This window comes from Elephantulus edwardii, unplaced genomic scaffold, assembly GCF_000299155.1.
Source record: "Elephantulus edwardii isolate Elephantulus edwardi_28Jun2011 unplaced genomic scaffold, EleEdw1.0 scaffold00135, whole genome shotgun sequence".
NCBI lineage: Eukaryota > Metazoa > Chordata > Mammalia > Macroscelidea > Macroscelididae > Elephantulus > Elephantulus edwardii.
In genome coordinates this window covers 1,358,625-1,379,728 of record NW_006399885.1, presented here as the reverse complement: position 1 = coordinate 1,379,728, position 21,104 = coordinate 1,358,625, and the positions used below count along the sequence as shown (strand labels likewise).

The window sequence follows — 21,104 nt, the reverse complement described above, 5'->3', positions numbered from 1 at the left end:
ACACACACGCACTCTTGTAGAAAAGGGGGGGGGGGGGAATCTTCCCTGTAGCTTATTGGTCTGCATCAAGTACTGTGTAGTTAAAATGTGTGAGAGCCTCAGGAGGAAGGTGTGCAGCCCTACCTGGGCAGCGCCAGTCGTGGAGGACCCTGTGAGCACTCACTTCTGCTCCCGCACGCGCAGGCTCACCCGAGTCAGAGGCAACTTTCCAGCACCTGGTTTGATTTAGGTTTGTTTAGGAAACTCTATTAATATTTAAAAGCCAAGATTCAACATTATAACAATACAAACTGTTTTTTACTGGGGGGGAAAGAGTAAAAACTCTTTTTCAATGGTTTTGAAACTGAGTCTTGCATGTTCATGTCCTCAGAGCCTAGACTAGTAGGGAGCTTAAGAAATTTGCAGAAATATATATTAAATCCATTCAAGAATCATAAACCTTCACCACCATCAGCCACTACAGTCAAGTGGATTCTAACTCATAGGCTTCTGAGGCTGTAAGCCTTCAGGGGAGGAGATTGCTCATCTTCCTCCTGGAAGAGTCTGATGGGTTCCAACCACTGATGTTAACACACTACCCCACCCGAAAGCAGACCGCTCTGCCACAGAGGAATAGAACAAAGAACACCTGGGAAATGAGGGATATGTGGGTCCCACCCCTTAATCATGGTGCAGTGGGGAGAATTATGTCTGACGCTTTGGTTAGGGCCTCTGTTAGTGCAGATTATACTTACACATAAAAAATTAACTCCTTTTGGGTGGCTCCTCTTTGTGGGCATTTTGAAGTCCTTTTGAAGTTGGCTCTAAGAATTCTAACCAGGATTGTGGAAGAAAAGAGCCAAGACAAGCAACATTGCAAGTGCAGGATGGCTTCCATCCAGGCGCCCTTCACAGGCTGGCATGCTGGTTTAAGAAAAGCATGTAGCTTTCTGGAGTGTTGACTTGAAGCAAAGCACAGAGCGAGTTAGCAGCTCTGTTTAGAAGCATTCTGGAGCCAGAGTTGGAGGACTAGGGAGCGAGTTTAGCAAGAGGGTTTAGGAGGCCCGGGAGAGGACCAGATGCCACCCTTTCTGCCTCGGAGCGTGGCGAGGAGGAATGAGGAAGGCAGGTTTGACAGTCAGTTTCTAATGGTTCTAGGACCCTCTGTAGAGTTTCTCCTCCCTGTTGCTGCCCTCTCTGCCTTTGAGTTTTCTGTTAAGCAGTGAAAGAAGAAAAATCAGCCATACAAGATCAAAGGGGCTGCATTTACCCAGGATAAAGCTCAGAATGCAGAAGAAAACAAGTGGAAATCAGCAGCACAGGGAACAAGTGGGTAAGGTGTGTTACCAGTCCATGCCACAGTGTGTATGGAATATTGAAATGGAAACCAATGTGCTCTGTAAACTTTCCCTCAAATCATAATGAAAAGTTTTTAGAAAGTGAAAGTTATCCACATTTGAGTGAAATTAATAGATTCTCTCACTCTCACTGGCAATCTAAATGACCTTGTGGTGCAATGTCTTGAGACTCATCAGAATCCCAGTGATGGGCACCAGCTGAGAAAGTATTTCAAAGCCTGACAACTCTCAGTGCAGAGGGGATATGCAGTGACTAGAACTCCCACACCCTGCTGGAGGCAGTGGCCATTGATGTAACCACTTTGAAAACCATTTGGCATTATCAAGTAACATTGAGGATGTGTGTACTCTATGGCTCAGAGCCCCACCTCAGACATGTAAAAGAATGTTCAGGGCAGCACTCCCCAGCATAGCTACAAACTCAAAAAGCACGGGGCTCATCAGCAGAAGCATGAATACATTGTGACTCATTTTAGTCATGTGAACAAACAAGTTCCTGCTGCCCATAGCCACAGACGTGAATTTTAGAATCTTCATTTTGAGTACAAGCAGCAAAATACAGAAGTGTACACAGAGTGCAATTCCATTTATAAGAAGATTACACAAAGTAACAAACTCTTGTTTAAGATTGTAAACATGGATGGCAAAGTAGAAAAGTAAAGAGTGGCTGTTAGGAAAGCCCAGCTATTGACCTCTGGGAAGGAGGGAAGAGAATACAATCAGAAAGAGGAACCCAGGAGGTGGTAGCTTTGTAACTAAACTTGAATCTGGTACAAAGGGGCCTATTAACCAATAAGAGCAGGCTGCACCCACTGGTGGAACGCACACACAGAGTGATGTGCGCTAGATTGCCAATCTGTAGTGAACAAGTCAGCACCATGTTAAAGCTCTGGTGGAGTCCAGATGAGACTGGTCAGTACAGCACAAACAAACAAGCACAGGTCAGCCTACGTGTATAACCTGTCCCTTTGGAAATGATGCATGTGTGTTTTATGCAGTTTTTGTCTTCTAGCTTACACACACACACACACACACACACACACACACACACACACGACTAAATGGGAGGTAATGTGTAAAAATGACATTTCCCAGTTACATGTGAATTGCCTATGCCCTTTGTGAGTGACATCAATCAATCAATCAATCAAGATAATTCTCCCATCTTCTTTTCACATCCACTCCCAGCCTCCCTATCCTCACATTACTGCAGTCACCTCTGTAAGAAACAACCCCATAAACCTATGATAACTCGTTATCCTATCAACAGTTGGGATGCAAGTGACAATGGTACTCGAGTCAAATCTCCATTCTCTCCCAACTTCCTGGGTGATTGGTCATGTCTGTCTTTGAAGTCAGGGAAGTAAAGAACTTAGAGCTGGCAGAGGAACAGGAGTTAAGAGTCCCTGCATAATGCAAATGGTTAGCAAGCTTGGCTGGAGGAGTTCAAGTTCACCCAGGGGTACCTCAGAAGAAAGGCCTGGCGAATTACCGCAAAGCCACCCATTGAGAACGCTGTGGACACCGTTTGACTCTAAGGCACATGGGGTGGCAGGAGTCTGGACTCCTGATGATGGGGTTTGTTTATGAGGAGGAGGAGGAGCAGCAGCAGAGGGCGCTGTAGCTCCCAGTTTCCCAGCGGAGAGGCTGGAGTGCAGGGACTCCTCCCTGTGACCTTGGGTCTGGGTGAAGCTGTGGCTTGAAGGGATGCATGGATTTAGGTTTCTTCCCACCCACCCACACCCTCTTAAATAGGATAATAAACCACCCTTTTAAGGAAAGGTAAAGAACTTGTCCTATAGCCAGCTATCCGCCTGTCAGAGCCTGTTAGGGCCTGGTGTCTGGTAGCTGTGCCCGCAGGCGTGGGCTGAGCTTTGTGTTCCCAGGAGAGCTCTCCCCGAGGAAGGGGACCCGGGGAGGCTGTGGGAGTCGTGGCAGGGCCAAGACCTGTCTGTCCCTCTCTTCTCTGTCTATAAACGGAAGCACTCAGGGAACATGTCCCTCTCGTCTCTGTCTGTAAACGGAAGCACCCAGGGAACAAGAATGGGAGTTGTGGGCTCCATTGTGGTATTTATTTTATTTTGTGAAGATGGAGGAGCAAACATGAGAACTTTTTGACAGTGCCCAAGTTGCAGACGTCCTGAGATGGAGTGTGTGGCAGAAGTGCTCCCCTGCCTTGTCTGAAAAAGGCTTAGAGAGAGAGGCAGGGTGAAGAGAGAGAATAACAGACCCAGACACCAGCCAGCTTGATGCCTAACTGAAAGTCACAAGGACGGGCCTCTTGCTTTGCAAATCAGGCTTACAGAAGAGTTTCAGGCCCCCTCTGCTTCTCACTGTATTTCATTAAAGAACATCCCTTCCCTACACTAACAGCTGAACAAGGCTGGGCTTGCAGTGGGTGAAGCCAGGACACCGTCTTTCTCTTCTTTCCTCTAATCTTCCTCCCCAGACCTTAAGGCGAACGTGCCGACACCCTGCGTGCCCTCCCTCTCCATCCTCCTTCCCTCTTTCAACAAAGCACAGTGGTGGTTGGGTGGAGGTGAGGCAAGGCTGCTGGGATGGGTTCCTTCAGGCAGAAAGGAATTGTTGAGTCCAGACTGACACAGTGACTGTAACAGAGGGCTGGAGCATGTCAGAGACGCTGAGGATGGCACAGGACAGGGCAGGGTTCAGACATGTGTTCATACTGCTGCTCGGTTATGGTCGACTCAAAGGCACCTAACAGCATGGAATAGGGGGCTGTGTGTTGGCTGCTGATTGAAAATTTGGTTGTCCAAATGTGCCATCTGCTCTGCAAGAGAAAGATGGACAATCTCCTCCCATGGAAAAGATGAATTCATATCTGCCTATTTAATAGAATAATTCTCTATCTTTGTGTTTTACGATTTCTTTGTGTTTTAGGCTTCTGTCTTATGAAATTCTACCCAAATGTGGTTTTAGAGAGGGGATATTTTGTTTGGAATTACACTCAAAGCCTGTAGGGACTTGTACTGAGAACCTAAGCGCCAGGCTTCTGTGACAGTTCAAAGCCACACACAGCAGCTCTGAGAGAGGAAGATGGACAATCTCCTGCAGGGCTGCTTACAGCCTGGCAAACCCAACAGAGGGTCACCTCTGAGCCAGTTCTGCCTCAGTGGCAGCCAGAGAGGATTGAGACTGAAGAAGTTAGGGTGAAAACTGGCAGTGGAATGGCCTTTGTACCACTGACTCTCCTCTGCCCCACCCCACTTCCTTCCTTTAGGATGGAGTGGTGTCTCCCAGCGACCTGGACCTGGTCATGTCAGATGGACTCGGGATGCGCTATGCCTTCATTGGGCCCCTGGAGACGATGCATCTCAATGCAGAAGGTGTGGTTTGATGTTTCTTGGTATTTTCATGGCGTTGTAAGCAGTCTAGCGTTGCCTCTCCTACTTGGATGAAAACAGTATCACAGGTGGGAGACAGCGGCAAGCATGGGGAACACACAGGTACAGGGTCTGCATTAGGAGGCCCGGGATGGCATGGAAACCAGAGCTGGGGCAGAAAAGAGTGCAGACAAGGGTTAGGGAGAGGAGGACAGAGGGGGTGACGGAAGTCACCAAGTACCATCCACCTGGCAGCTGTATTTTCCTAAGGATGATAAAAGTCCTTAGAAAAAGGAGTCAAGGAAACCCAAGGAAACAGAGATTTAACCCACCAGAAGGTCCCCTGGCTCTCACAGCTCCTACATGGTGATTTTCTGAGGAGCTGAGGGAACAATGAAGGGGGTGTTTCCAAAGAGAAGAAAATGATGAAGATTATAGAGAAGCTGGCTTATGAAAGATTTGGGACAAGGTAGGTATGAGCCCATGGTCTGGTACCCGAATTAAAGATAAGAAAGACACGAGGCTTCTGAGAATGAAACTCTATCAACCAAATTTTAAGTGATCCCAAAAGAAAAGGTCCTATTTGAAAAGAAAACAGGCAAGAAAACCTGATGTATAATAATCCGGAAGGATAGACTGCAAAATGTTTTCTCTGTGTGCTGAAATGTGTATTTTCTTTTGCTTTTCTGTGCTGTCATAAATTTCTACTATGTATTATATATATAACTTTATAATTGTTTTAAAAACATAGGTAGACAAGAGAAAAAGGGTAGGGTTTTACGTTCTAGCGTCTACCTTTAAGAGGAGCTCTGGCAGCAAAAACTGGTTAAGTGCTTGGCTGCTGAGTGAAAGGTTGGGAGTTCTATATTACCCTTGGCACAAAGATTAGTGATCTATTCCTGTAAATATTAAGCCCAAGAAGACCCTCTGGGGAAGTTCTGCTCTGTTCAATGGGGTTACAGTTTATTCTTGGACAGCTAACATCAATAACAGATAAACTAGAATTTATCCAAAGGAGGATGACGAGAGTGTGTGTGTATGTGTGTGTGTCTATGTCTTTTTGGGGGGTACCAGAGTGAATGACTGGAAACAATAGTCAAAAATGTCCAAGTTCAGGGTAACTCAAGAAGAATTTTCTGGCAACTGGAGCTGACCTCCAGGAGGAGGCCATCAGGATGGGTGAGTTGATTGACCTCCCCCTCCCCCTCCCCCCATTGGATGTTTCATGGCGATGTCTGCACTGCTGTGGAGTTCGAGTACGTGACCTCTTGACTTTGATTCAGTAAATCTATGGCTTTCTGGCAGTAGTTTGATTCATTTTTACCATGGTAATGAATGAAGGTGGGAGAGAGACGAGTAATCTCCTCCCTTGTGATTTATAGTATCTGAAAACCCCACAGGAGAATCAGCTATGAGTCAGTTCCAACTTCTTGGCACACGAGAAGACACCAAGTAATGAAATGTCATTTCCATTGACTAATTCAGGGCGGTTGTACTAGACACACTCTTGCACGTAGCAAGGGCACGTATTGTTTTTTGCCTTGATTTTTGCATAAGCGCTGGCAAATGAAAGACTCTCATGACTGGCTTGGTTTGTGATATCTGGTTAATCGTGATGGGCTGGGACTGAACTCACAATATCTCAGAGTACCCCAGTGAAGGAGAGGAAGACTCACAAGGAGATATTTTGACAAAGTGACTGCAACAGTGGTCTTGAGCTAAGATGATGAAGATTGGTGCAAGATCAGGCTGGGTGTCTGTCTGTTAGCCACACAGTTGCTATGGGTTGGAGTCAGCTGGACAGTACATAGCAACAGCAGCAGCTTCAACAACAACATATATTAGGGTTTTTTTGGCAGAACAACCATTGAACGTAGGAGAATATTAACTAATTTGCCTGCTTAAAAGTGAAGAGTTTTGAAGTTTCGTTGGAACCAAGTATTGGATAATTTTAACTATTTTAACCAGAACCACAAAAGTGGAGAATATATTTAAATATTTGGAATGTACGACTATCACCATGTTTTCGTCTTCTTTTTTCTTTCTTTATTCTCCTTGAGAAAAATAAGATAATCCAGGTATCACAAGACATCAATAAGGAGGGAACTGAGAACACCATTGTCTTTCAAACAAATAGAAACAGAAGCAATGAAACCTGAACCTCACAAATCAAGTGGCGTGGCAGACAGGAAGGAGGCTCATAACAATTTTTTGAACAAAGGAGATATGATAAGAAAACCTAATAGGCTTACTATGATAATGGTGGATGGATGTAGTTTTCAACTTCAGAGCATTCCAAACACCAGAGTCAGACAGTTATAAGATCTGGCTGGGTATCAATGAAAATGCTCATTCTTCTTCCAGTGTTATCCAGAATATATCAAGATTAGAGTTAGGAGAGCCCTTCTTTCTTTTTTTTTTCTCTCTCTCCTTTCTGATTTGTTTTCATAAAGCTGGCATTTCAGTTTAAGGGTAGCTATTAGCCTTAAAAGCTACAGATTATCACAAACCAGTAAAAAGATTTTTTGTTTTTAGTCTAATAAAATATGACCTGAAAACAAACACAGTCCAGTTTGCTTCCTTCATCTTTTAACTTCTTTTTAGAAGACAAATGCACGTAGGATAGGTACTCTAATGTGTGATAGTGGACAGGGGTCAGCACACCCTTAAGCCAGTTGCTGAGTTCACTGGGGAGCCCGGTAGTGACCACCCCACAGGGGTGCGGAGAGAATGAAGGCACGTGGAGCCACTCAGCAGGCCTGCCAGCACAGGCTGAGCCCTTGATAAATGTTATATTCATAGAGTTTTATCTTGTTTGTTTAATCCATTTTTCTTTCAAGTTTCTTTAAAAAAATATTTACTCTCCTTAAAAGATTCACAAATGTATGAGCGAAAAATACAGTATAAACACAGATTAGGGTCCTTTTGCTGTGCAGCAGAGAAGGTACAGAGCTGGGTATGTAGAGGGCAACTGTTTGGTGTGCGTCTCTGGTAGACTCTGACTACATGCAGGTCAGCAGAGACAACCCCCCAGCATTTGGGGGCTTAATCCTCTTAGACCTGCTGCCTGCCTGGGCTCCTGCCTCATTTTCTCCATCTGTGAAATAACTGTCCCCCGGAATGGGCAGAGCCTGAAGCTCCCTCCAGGTGAGGTGGATGGTGGCTGTTTTGCCTCACAGGCTCACCTCTCCTGTGTATTTTTGCCCCCCACTGAGTTGCCTCCTTGATGTTTGGTTCATTACCCAGGGCTGTTCCTTGAAGCTGGGAGGGTCAGCTGGTCGCCTGTGTGAAGTCAGAGCCTCACCTCATTCTCTGACCTCAGACAAGTCCTCACCCAGGGAGGAACTGGAAACTCGAGGAGTTAGATACCGTCTGTCTGTGCCGCGGGCCCTTTTTGATCTTCCTTGATACTTCTGTGAAACCCAGTCTCTGAAGAACAGGTGGATTCACGTAGGTATGGGTAACTGTCAGCGCTCCCTAAGAACTCAAGTGACCCTTCACCCAGAGTGCCCACAGCTGCTGGGTCTGTCCGTGGACAGAGCCACCTTGCATCGGCAGGTGGAGCACCATGGCCAGAGGGAAGGCTGGTCTACCCACCTCTCTCCCCACGGTCAGGGGACACTGTAGGTTCAACAACTGTCACCTGACTGAAGAATTCCACCGTAGGTACCAGCAGGATAAGCCTAACCACATGTCAGTTCTTGTCCCTTCTAACAGCATCTCTTGAGAAAATAGACCCAAAGCCCTACAAAATAAGCCCAGATGAGGGGTTTTGGAAGAAGAAAGCTGAAGAGCACAGAGGACTTGGATCCACAAGAGAGAAAAGGTAGAGGAAGACAGAACTTGATCCAAGTATAGGAAGGGCAGGTTAGTGTGATCAAAAAGACTGCTTGTGTGTTTCATCTCTAATGGAATGAAGACATTCCCCCTCACTTATTCCATGGTGTAGAAAAGCCGCAGCTTTTGTTGGAAAGGAAGCAAGACTCTCCCTAAATGGAAGGAAACAGGTTGAACGTAAGAGTGGTTATTGTTGTTGTTGTTAGGTGTCATTAAATCAGTTCCCACACAAAGGAAATCTTTGTATAACAGAGCAAAACACTACCACGTCTTTCCAAATACGAGGCCCCCTTAAACATCTTATACATCTAAGTTATTAAAAAAAAAAATCACTGAATTTTTATATTTTAGAACCTGTATTAGTGCAGGTCCAGCTCCAGGAGAGGGGCGCCATGTGAAAGGCAGGGGGTTAGATTTTTTTTCCTTGCGTCTCTAACGTCCACTTAAATCCCTCCATACGGGACTCTTCCTGCCAAGTGCACAGACAAGGTGCCCAGCATGTATAATGTAATGTTTTACTCAATCTCAGCTTGTTCTGGCTGGACGAGCTCCAGGTTAGCCGCACCCTGGAGCAATCTGCATGGTTTCCAGCATTCTCCTCTGAAGTAAAACTCCTAAGCAATCCCCCCTCACTGCTGTGAGGGACCGCCTGGAACATGCCTCCTCTTGCCAAGCTTCTCGGGCCTCAAGCTGAAGGCTCCTGTGTCTGCTCCTGATCCAAAGTTTGTGGAGCTGGTGACTAAGCAGGGTTTTGCTCCATCTCCTTCTTTTGGCCTGGGAGCCAGCACTTAGTACCATTTGTCCTCCAGAGGACATACTAGGACATACTGTTTGTCCCTAACATACTAGCCAATAAATAGATACTAGCCAATCCTCTCAATACCCTACCCTACCCACATTAAACCTGAATGGTACTTCTATTCGCATACACAATCTTATGATCAATCCCCAGCGAACTAAGAAGAGTTCTTGTATTAGTCTTCTTCATCGTGTTTCTAGTTATTTCCCCCTTACTACATATATCCAAACAACAAAGCCTTGTATTCTGACCAACCAGCCAATGTCTGTCTATTCTGAATTCTAGTAGTAGACCTAATTAAACTTACATGGATTGGAGGCTGGCCAGTGGAATGGCCATATGTTACGATTGGCCAGTTAGCCTCAGTTTTCTACTTCATGCTAATACTAGCCCTCATACCCATCGCTAGTCTAATTGAAAACCACCTACTAAAATGGTAAATAGCCCTAGTAGTAGAACCAGTATAATGGTCATGGAAACGATACCTTTTAATAGCTTAGATGTAAACTGTGAAGGCATCAACACCCTCCCATAAATACCCCAAGTTGATATTCTAGTTAAACTACTTCCAGACACCTTCAAAGCCATAAATTTATTTTTTGTACATCATGCATTTTATTTATCTCTCCAATAATGTGTACTATATATAATTAATATTACAAATCCCTGGGGAGTGCAAACAGCCTGGTGAACTGGTTTTGACTAGTTTCTTCCAGTCAGAGATTTCTAAGGCAGGTAATGGACTTACTCAGACATCCAATCAAAAGCCAAACCCACCACCAGCCAGTCTCCATCAGATTTTCAAAACTATTAATCTCAATTTGCCTTTCAGTCTTCCGTGGAGCAGGAAGTGGATTTGAACTGCTGACTTTTGAGTTAGCATCCAACATGTACACTCTGCCCCTAAGATTCCTTAGGCTAAAATGATGTTTTTTAAAAAACCTCTCAGTGAAATGATTGTGTCCTTTGTACCCTCACAGACTGTTAGAAAAAGGTATGACAGTCTCCAGACTCAGGGATTCACAGCTTCCTTTTCACTTAGTGAGCATAATAAGACTTCCTTGGAATTTACAGGGAGGTCAGAGGTTCAAACCTACCAGATGCTCCAGAGTAGAAAGATAAGGTAGTCTGCTCCTGTACAGATTTATAGCCTTGGAAATTCAATGGGGAGTTCTGCTCTGTCCGATAAGATGCCTGTAATTGGAATAGATTCAAAGACCGTGAGTGGCTCCAAGAATCACTTGTGAGTCCTTGTGGCATGGTGGGTAAGTCCTCAGCCACCAACCGGAAGATTGATGGTTCGCATGCACTAGTGGCTCGATAAAGGAAGGAGCTAGTGATGGCTCTTGTATGTATCAGAGCCTAGTGGACCTTATGGGGCATTCCTGCCCTCATACAGCTACTGGATCCATATTAAAGGAGGTATTTGCAAGGAGAAGAGAAATAAAAGAATTGGTCACCTCCTTGTGATCATTGTATGTGAATTTTTAAATGTTAGATTATCCTTCTCCCCCTAATTATGTTTTCCTCTTTGGGTAACCCTCCTATCCTTAAAGAAACTTACTGTAGGTTCTAGTTAAAATGTAACAGCTCAGAATGATGAAATCTCCTATGCCAGACCAGATTGCTTCTATGATAATCCTCAGAGTGGAAGGACAGATGGCATACTCTGTTCTTACAAGTTCAGTCACAGTGAACCTGAAGCACCTGCTCTGAACAGGAAGGCTGTCCTGTGTTCCTCCCAAAGAGATCTAGTCTGTTCAGACAGGTCGTGACTGATCACAGTTTGCATCCCTGCTTGGGAAGTCAAGTGGACACACAAGGCTGGACAAGGCTAAGTATGTGAACAGATGAGAAGGAAGACTGTGGAGGAGCCTCTGACTCCTAGAACCATGTGAATGACAGACTGAAGCCCTGTCTACTCCTGCACCATCCTCACAAGCTCTGCTATGTTTTAAGCCCATTGTTGTGGCCACTTAGTCAATCCATCTCTTTTAGGGTCTTCCTCTTTTTTTCTGACCCTTTACCAAGGAGGTTCTTCACTAGGGACTTGTCCTTCCCAATAAAAAGCTCCAAGAGGACATTGCTGTAACTGGTAAAGCATCTTCTGGAATCCATACTTTTTCCCACTCCATAAAAGATGATCTAACAGAGTTTGGAAATTTTGGAACAAGATCATTAATATCACACATAAGTAAAACCTTGCTGATGATTATATTAGAAGGGTTGGAATAAGACATCAACAGGGAGCTGCTAGAAATTCAAGCTGGACTCAGAAGAAGTTGTGAAACTAGAAACATCAGACGGATCCATCTGGGGGTCCATTTGCTGATATCAGATGGATATTGGCTGAAAGCAGAAAATACCAAAAAGATATTTACTTGTGTTTCATTGGCTATGCAAAGACATTTGACTATGTTGATCATAACAAAATATGGATAATATTTTGAAACATGGGAATTTGAGAACACTTAACTGCTCATGTGAAACCAGTACACAGACCAAGAAGCAGTTGTTTGAACAGAACAAGGAATATTGCATGGTTTAACCTCAGGAAGGATGTAAGGGTGCATGCTTTCTCCTTACCTGTTCCATCTGTGTGCTGAGAAAATAACTTGGGAAGCTGGATTATATTAATAATGACATCAGAACTGGAAGACGATTCATCAGCAAACTGCGTTATGCAGATAGCACAACAACTTTGCAGAAAGTGTGGGAGACTTAAAACACTGAAGAAGATCAAAGACTAAAGTCTTCAATATGGATTATATCTCAACATAAAAATAAACAAACAAAAAGCAAAACCAAAAATCCTCAACACTGGACTAACAGGCAACATGATAGGTAGATGATTGAATTTGTCAAGGATTTAATTTTACTTGGATCTACAATGGACACCCATGGTAGTGGCTGCAGTCAAGAAATCAAAAGATTGTTGCATTGAGAAAATCTGTCAAGGACCCACTTAAAATGCTAAGAGCTAAGGATGGCAATTTAAAGACTGAAATGTGTCTGACTTAAGTAAAAGTATTTTCAATTGCCTCATATGGATATGAAAATTGGACAGTAAATAAGAAAGTCATAAGAAGGATTGATTCCTTTGGATCATGGTGTTGGTGAAGAGTCTTCACTATGCCATGAACTGCCAAAAGAGGAAATCTGTCCTGAAGAAAGTGCAACTAGGCTGCTCCTTAGAGGTGAGAAAGAGGAATCTTTATTTCATGAGCTTGGAGCATTTTATCAGGAGGCACCAGTCCTTGGGGAAAAGACAGAAATGCTGGGAAAAATAGATCAGAGAAAGAGAGGAAGACCCTCAATAAGAGGAATCAACAGCTTTACTGCAACAATGGGCTGGTACATGGTGGAGACCATGAGATGATGCAGGATATGGCAAGGTTTCTATCTACTGTTCATAAGGTCACCATTAGTCGTAGTGAACTTGAGCATGGGAAATCTCCTGTGCTGTTTACAACCTTTGAAAACTGCTAGAGGGTCAGCTGTGAGTTGGTTCTGACTTGATGGTGTACAATAACAACAACAACAGCAAAAGCAACAACAATAGTACAGCACAGTACGGCTCTTAAACATTGTTGTCAGGAAGCACTTAACATTTCAGCCAGCTAGAGAACCTTCCTGAGGGAAGATGATCCCAGAAGCACTTCCTAAGGTGAGGGCACTTGTACCTGGTCAGGTCTGCACAGTTCTTGTAAGGAGCAACTGCCACATTGATGCTGTGGCTCCACCACAGACAATGGGGCAATTTGTCTAGAGAGCCTAGAGTGCATGTTATAGGAAGTTTTGTCTCATCAGTTAAATGGGATTTTAATGGATTTCCTGAACACAGTGGAGGAAGTGAGAAGTCATTTTGTAAATAATTTCACTGCATTTTATTTTCTGTTGGAGAAATTTATTCTCTTTTAAAATTTCACACATTTTGCAAAAGGAGGAAGTAGGTTAGAAAGCTTTTGTGAGACTTAGATGACTTCACAGGAACTGTAAATGATTAATACTTCTTTAGAAATTTGGAGTTATCCAGAGATGAAATGAGATACGTGATTAGAGTACTTGGGTGGCTTCCTCTCACGTGGGACGTCATGTGACTCATGTGATGGTCTCCCGAGAGGCCAGCGAGAGGCCAGCAGGTGCACCTGGACTTTCTCTGTTGTTGATTGTCTTCAAGCAGATGCAGCCTTACGGAGGCCATGTGTGCCGAGTGGAACTGCATCATTGGGTTCGCAGTGGCTGACTTTTCAGAAGCAGGTTACCAGACCCCTGCTTTACGATCCCTCCATTTGGGTTCAAACTGCCAGCCCGTTGGCAGCACTTAAGTGTTTGCCCCATCCAGTGGGCATAGAGATTGTGTTCTCCTCACTTGCTATCTTTGGAAATTTGTTACATATTCAGTTCTTTTATATTGGTTGTGGGGGTTCATAGATACCTTCCAGTTGATGTGCAGAGGTCCCAGGTGAAGAGTACATCTGCCCTGTGGCATTTCTTAGGCGAAAGTCTTTAAAGAAGTAGATTGCCAGACCTTTCTTCTGCTGAACCACTGACATGTTCTATCTGGCAACTTTTCCATTCACAGCCAAGTGCTTAACTCTTGGCACCACTAGGACGCCTTTGTGTTTCCCCCCTTTCTAAAAATTGATATTTTAATGAGAGCTTATAGAGAATTTGGATTACCATTCATTCATTATTGCACATTTTCCTCCCTGCCCCCCCATTTCACTTTTTTCTTTGGAATAAAAACACCTTCTTTCATTGTTATACAGATCCCCCTCCCAATCCACTTTACTATGCAGTAGACTCTGGACTCTTGTCGTGCCAATAATACCTAATCATATATTCCTTTTATATAGCTCTCTTACCATGGCTCCTTTGTAAGTGTGTTGCTACCTTCCCCCTTCCCAGAAGAAAGAAACTGTAATGGTGTCTACTTTTTATTATCTTTTATATGAATATGCAAACAGGTACAGTGGAGATACTTAATTTTTAAAGAAATTAGGTTGTGTGTATTTGTTATTGTTTTCTCCAGAAATTACAAGCTATTTAAAATAACTAGTCAGTGCGGGAACATCTCGGGAGTGTTCCAGGATTTGGAATTCCTTAATTCAAGGTATACTTACATTGTGCTAAATGAGTCCTTGTTTTAAAGAGAGAGGAGACACCACTTAGTTGCCAGTGCTAAGGGCAGCAGTCCCTGCAAATCGTTAATCCCTTGACTACCAGCCCAAAGGTTGACAGGTTTTAATCCAGCTAGACGCTCCTTGGAAGAGCAGTCCGTCAATCTGCTATTAGAAACAGCCCTGGGGAGCCCTCTAGAGCAGTTCCATCCTGTACAGGTGGGATTGCTGTGAATGGAAATTGACTACCCTGCAACCAACAACAATGTCAGAAAGGCTGGAATGTTGGAATTGTTTGCTCTTCAAAGCAAAGGGAAACTATCTGAGGCAAGAAAATGGAAACACGGTGAATTCAGGCCTTCCACATCCAATGTTGGTTGATCGAAACTAAACCTAGAAGAGTTTGGGTTTTTTGCCTTTCTTTCCCTTTTTATTTAAAGATTATCTAGTGCTAATATTTTAAATTATGTAGTAATCTTTTGCGGGGGGGGGGAAGGGGGGGAGGATGAGAGCCAGGCTTTGAGGTCTCTGCAGACTCTGTGGTTTCATTTGTTCTCTTGTTATCATTTCAATGGTGGAAAAAATTGCTGAGTGTTTCTAAGTGTGAAATGAGTCAGAGGCAGAATAGCATGGGGCTGATCTTGTGCTCAGCAAACAACTGCTCCTTCCTTCTTAGGTCCTCAGGCCAGTTGGCTTTGATTTAACTTGTGCACCCCACATTCTGGCTTGTGTACCCCCAGGGCACAGGGATGGACTGTGAGGGATCCCTCTAGAGTAGAGCTTTCTGGTCAAGCCCTGTGGGCAGGGAGTTTGCACACTACTTTGGGCATCCTCTGCATGGGTCTGTTGCTAAAAGGAAACTTAAGCCTGGGCCACCAAGAGCTCTTTGAACAGCTTTGAAGCAACTGCTCTCTCCTCTTCCCTTCCAGCACTGGGATAACTCTTTTCTTTGTGCCTTCCTACCCAAATCCTCACACTCCACTCTTACAATCCAAGAAATAAATTGGTACCCCAATGGGCAGAAATTGTGGAGAATAGAATGCAAAGATACAAGCCAAGGCTCCCAGCCCAACCTGCAGTTTGCTGATCAAAGCTCACAGGTGTGAACTCTGTAAACCCACCTCTAAGAAGAAGTATATCTTGTGTTGAGGTGCCAGCAGGTATGCTGCTAGTAGTGGTTATCTGCTGGGAAGCCAGTCCAATGAATGGTAGCTTCATGCATGTCAGACAGTTGTGATCCATAGAGTTTGCATTGGCCGATTTTCAGGAGTAGAATGCCAGGCTTTTATTCCTAGTTCTACTAAAACATGTTCAGCATTGTTGTAGAAAAGGATCTGTAATCTGTTTAAGATTAAAATGAGAGATTTTTTGAGTGCAAGAGCTCTCTAGTTTGGTATGTTAGGATTGCTTAATTTAGATAAGCATTTCTTAATCCTTAAACCAACCAAAGTAAATTCTTTGCAGAAATATAATCTTGATAATATAATTCCATCTTTTGCATACTTCATAGAATCTTCCAGAGAAGAAATTTAGCATAAAATCTCCTTTTAAAAAAGGCCTTGTTAAAGCAACCAGAAGAAATAATTTATATTTGTTGTTGTGTTATTATTTGCCATTGACTAGGAACCGACCCATAACTGAACCTCAGGCAGGTTTTCAGAAACAACAACATAGAGACATAGTTCTTAATTTTAACAAGAATAAGTTTCTTATTTTAAACATGTTTGTTCATCTCTAAAGTAGCCTTAGTGACCATAAAGGATGGATTTTTTCTTTTTTTTAAAATTAAATTTTATTAATTTTAATGAACATTTACAGAGATTTTGGATTTCCATTCATTCATTGTTCATTTTTTCTACCCTCCCCCCTCAGTTTGTTCCTCTTTTTTTCCCCTTGAAAGTCTGTTTTAATTGTCCCATTGCCACAGTGCTTGTTAAAGCCAGTTCTGGTTAATCTCCTTTGTCAGTGTGTCCTTTGCCATTCCCTATCACTCCTCCCTGAGAGAGACTTCACCCTGATTCATAAGGAAAAGGGGATGGCGTATTCTCTTAGCTACTTCCTGCTGAAAAGGGACGCTGTAGGTTTCAGGGTGAAGATCTTCTCTCACTACTCTAAAGGGCCTCTTTGGCAATAGGAAACATGTAGACTATTGTGGAGATTGATTTTGGAATTTAGATGCACTGTTATCAATTGTGCTTAGCCATATATGGTCATATCTTTGAAGATGTATCATGGAACTGTTGTAGCCTAGAAGACACAAATTTAACTAACAAGATAAAAGTACATGAGTCAAAAATTAAAAGCAATAATATTCCAAGTAGAGGTTCTAACAGTGGTACAAATCAAGTTATAGAGGGAAGGTAGTTCTTAAAAACAAGGATGGATTTTAAAAGAAAAGATTGGAGCTGAGCTTTGCCATTGTCACTCCATGTTTTATTTGTTAATTTGGGTATAGTAACTTTCAATGAAACACTTCTACTTTCTTGTTATCTTAAGCCTAAAACCCACTACTGTCCTACCAATTCTGATTCATAGCAACCTTCTGTTGGGTTTCTGAGGCTGTAAATATTTACAGGAGGAGACTCCCCATCTTTCTCCTATGGAGTTACTGGTGGATTTGAACTCCTGGCTTTTCAATTAGCAGCCTGACATGGTATAGATTATACTACCAGGGCTTATTGGAAACTTCTTTATTCAGGAGTCTTTTTGTTCTAATTTACTGTGCAGAAATGTACATTTACTTAAACAAACCATATTAGGTTGCTAACTGAAAGTTTAACAATTCAAATACACTGATCATTCCACAGGAGAAATTAAACAAGCCTCAACATGGCCACAGGGTGCTCTGGTGACCTTGTGGGTAAGGAGTTGGGCTGCCAGCCCAAAGGTTCAAATCTACCAGCTGCTCCATGGGTGAAAGATGAGCAGTCTCCTTCTGTGTGATTTACAGTCTCTAAAAATTCACCGGAGGGTCAACTACTGGAAGGTTCCAACTCATCAGGACACAAAATCAAGTGCATGCCAATAGTAAACATATAACTGATTATGGACCATAATGTTTAATCATATAAACATCAAGAGTCTCCAAGAGGGGAATTCTGTGTGAGTCTAGGGAATGGCACACCTGATCTTCTTGAGAAACCTGCAAATATATAAAAACTCAAGTAGGTATGGATACTTAAATGATGCCCCAGAGAGAAAATGAGAATTTAGTAATTGGGTTGGACACTAGATGTCAGTCTTTACTGAAGTTAATTTGGTAATGAAACCATGAAGAAGCCCAGGAGTGAGCAAACTTAAAGGGTAGACAATAACTTCCTCAAAAGCTTTCCTCACAGCAGTAAAAGCTCCATTTGAGAGGGTTTACCTCTGGCAAACCGGAAAATTTGAGGAAATGGGTGAGCACGTGGGACTTCTGCTTGGTCTCAAAGTTCCAGGTCTGAAACTTCTGGGGTACATTGAAGGTTACATGCCTTTGAATCTTGCCTACATCAAAAAGTAGAGTAGAATAACAAGACACAGTTTGCTTAAGATGAGAGATTTCTTGAAAGTAAAGAGAGCTGGTAAAACTGAATTCCACAAGTGAAAGTCAGCTCCTTCAAAATGGCAAAGCTGGAAATCATGAAAAAATGAATGATTTTTTTTTTTAAGTGAACTGGGATGGGTAGGGAGTAAAATGTGCAACAGTGAGTAAAAATCCAATTTTTCTGTACACTTATGTTAAAATCACAATTAAAAAACCCCACCCCAACAAAATGGCAAAGCTAAAGGGACATTCACATGTAGGAGAGACTGCTGGACCTATAGTACGCTACTTGATTCGTTGTTGGAAGCTTGAATCACCACAATGTAGGACTTCCTGAAATAAGAACTCGTAAGGCAAGATTGGCTTACAATGCATATGTGTCTGTCTTCAATTGATTACAGTGTGGTTATTGCAAGGAAATGTAGTGACAGGCAGGTGAATGATTGGAGACTGGATCTGCTTGTTTGAAGCTCTTTGACTAGGAAAGGTCAACCATCTGGTTAAAGGAGGAATAGTGAGAAGTCAGATGGTCACAGGACAGACTCCAGGGATCATTCTATAGACATTGCACTTAATTAATAGACTTAATCACCATAAAACCCACTTCCTCAGCTACATTATTAAACTTATATAAAATTTAACTTAACCAAAGGGGTCAGGCCCAAATCTCAAGCCAACTGTTTCACAGTTATCAGGTGCCTCAATCTCTAAAGCACTTTCACATCATCATTGGAATAGGAAATGATTGTACATGAGATTTGTAGGCCAGAAATCAACCCTGACCTCCTACTTGGAAGAAGAGGATTTTACCATTGCCCCCTTGCCATGCTTTGAACACACAGTCATATCGAAACTAGTGCTCATTAGTGCAAGTGGTTAAATGCCCAACTTAAAGTTTGGTGACTCAAACTCCCCAAGGTATTCCACAGAGCAAAATTTTGGGGCACTGTCTAGTAAAGAGTACATCCAAGAAAAACATATAAGGCAGTTCAGCTGTGTCCCATGGGGTTGCTGTGAGACTGAATCAACGGAATATACCCAACAACAACAGTGTTCACCAGATGAGTGAATGTTATCAAAGATTTCATTGAGCTTTGACATCTTTGAAGCTTAGACTATGCATTCATGGCACTTACACAAATATCTTAAGCCATATCATTGAAGGAGATGCATTTGGTGAATATGTGGCTTCATGTGGTATTTCAACAAGTGATTAAAAGTCTGACTAGAGGTTCCATAAAATGTGCTGACATAAGTAGGATGTTATACCCTGGTCTCCTATAGCTTACAGACTTTGGAGAGAGGGCTTTCTTGTGCTCAAGGTAGAGATCCTCATTCCCCAGTGCCAGCTGACCATGATAAAAGTCACACCTCTGCCTCTTTTGAAAGAATGTAATTCATCTGACGTCATCCTTCTGACATTGTGGACTGTTGTTTTTTGTGATTGCAGGCATGCTGAGCTACTGTGAGAGATACAGTGAAGGCATGAGGCGTGTTCTAAAGACTTTTGGAACCATCCCAGAATTTTCTGGGGCAACAGTTCAAAAAGTTAATCAGGTATGGAGTCACATAGCCAAGAGCTTTAGTGGTGTAATGGGAATGCTTTCTGTCCCCTTACCTGTGCCACCTGCAACAACCTCATTTGGCTTTGCCAGTTTATCACGCCAGGCTTTGTCTATATTGGCTTCCATCATGGTTGCTGGAGCCAAGGGACCATGTGACTAGCCTGTCTCTTAAGAAGTGTGGGCTCTTGGGATTTGGACAGTCTAGTTTAAGTGAAGGTTTATGACCCTTCTTTTATGCTTGAAAGTAAAATCAGTTTGTTTACGCAAAACCCACATTTTACTGCCTCCTCAAGCTGATTTCTTGGGCTTTGTCTTTTCATCTCCCAGGCCATGTGTGAGAGGGTTCCTGATGACCCCGAGCACTTGGCTGCCAGGAGGAAGTGGCGGGACGAATGTCTCATGAGACTCTCCAAGCTGAAACAAGAGATGCCGGCCCAGTGACATACCTGCAATACTCTTGTCACTCCTCTCACAGTGAAAGGTCCAGTTGAGGAAATAGAAGCACTTAATCAAATCACTCTAAAGCAATGAGAAGCCACAGCAGTACTTAGCATGAAAATTGTGCCCTTGATTTTCTGCATTTAACTAACTGACTTACATGGTCAAAGATGGTGGTTGTCCAGTCACGTTGGATCACAGACCTGGACGAGGTGTGAATTATGCAGCTCCAGCAGCACAGAAGCTCTAAGGCTGCTGATTGATGTCCAGCTACGAAGAAAGCAGACGCCCTTGGAGGTGATCACATGATCACATGATCACACTTAGGGTAGTGTTTGACATCCGATTAATGTAGCTTTTCTTTTCATTTATTTAGTAAAATATTTTTATAGTTGCTTTCTAATCTTTCCTAAGTACAATGTGGCTGTGCATTTATGAGATTTACCTTCACTTTGTTATTGCTTATGTTGAATAAAAAGTTGTGATTCCATAAAAAATGTCTTTTTTTCCTGACTGTTCTGACAATGAAAGTGCCTGACCCTGAGGAGTCCTTTTAGTGAATTGTAACTAGTGGGTAATACACAAAATCCTTTGATCTAGGTCCTTTACGTGTCTATAAAACTCCACCAGTTTGCTGTCCTAGTCCCAAAGTGGGTTCCATTATCCCCTCATTGCACTCTGATCATAAAGGTTTGAGGAGCATCCTCACCATCTACTGCTCAGGCCTTGGAGAGACACATACATATTATTAGCAAAGTAAAGGCTCCAGTGTTCTGCAGTAAAAAGAGATGCCTGTCTGACTTTGTTTGACCCACCGTTCCATGAACTTACTTGACATGAAGGCCTTACTGAACAGCAGTTCCCAAATCCTCTAGGGAACACCAGCACACTTCCCCTTCCTATAGAGCCGTGCATGTCATAAAGATCTTGATCACGGGATGTACCTAAATCTCTGTGGCACTTTTGAGTCCAAGTAACACCCCAAACTTTCCATCTCTAGAAAACAACATCCCGTGATAATTTGCCTCAAGACCAATGCTATTCTAGACTTTGAATCAGCATCTTTGATTAGGAACCACATGGAAATGGTCTCTCAGAACAGGATTTCTGCCTGCTTATTTTGTCGTATTTATGT

The 21,104-nt window shown here is 43.0% G+C and overlaps 1 protein-coding gene across 1 annotated transcript in view; it reads left to right on the top strand.

Annotated features, from left to right (window-relative positions):
• The window catches only part of LOC102846431 (lambda-crystallin homolog), a 212,384-nt gene extending 192,412 nt beyond the window's left edge, over window positions 1-19,972 (top strand). The window contains exons 5-7 of the mRNA XM_006894125.1: window positions 4,579-4,684; window positions 19,417-19,523; window positions 19,859-19,972. Of these exons, the coding sequence (XP_006894187.1) occupies window positions 4,579-4,684; window positions 19,417-19,523; window positions 19,859-19,972 (327 nt within the window). The remainder of the gene's footprint in view (window positions 1-4,578; window positions 4,685-19,416; window positions 19,524-19,858) is intronic.
• The last annotated feature ends 1,132 nt before the right edge of the window (window positions 19,973-21,104 follow it).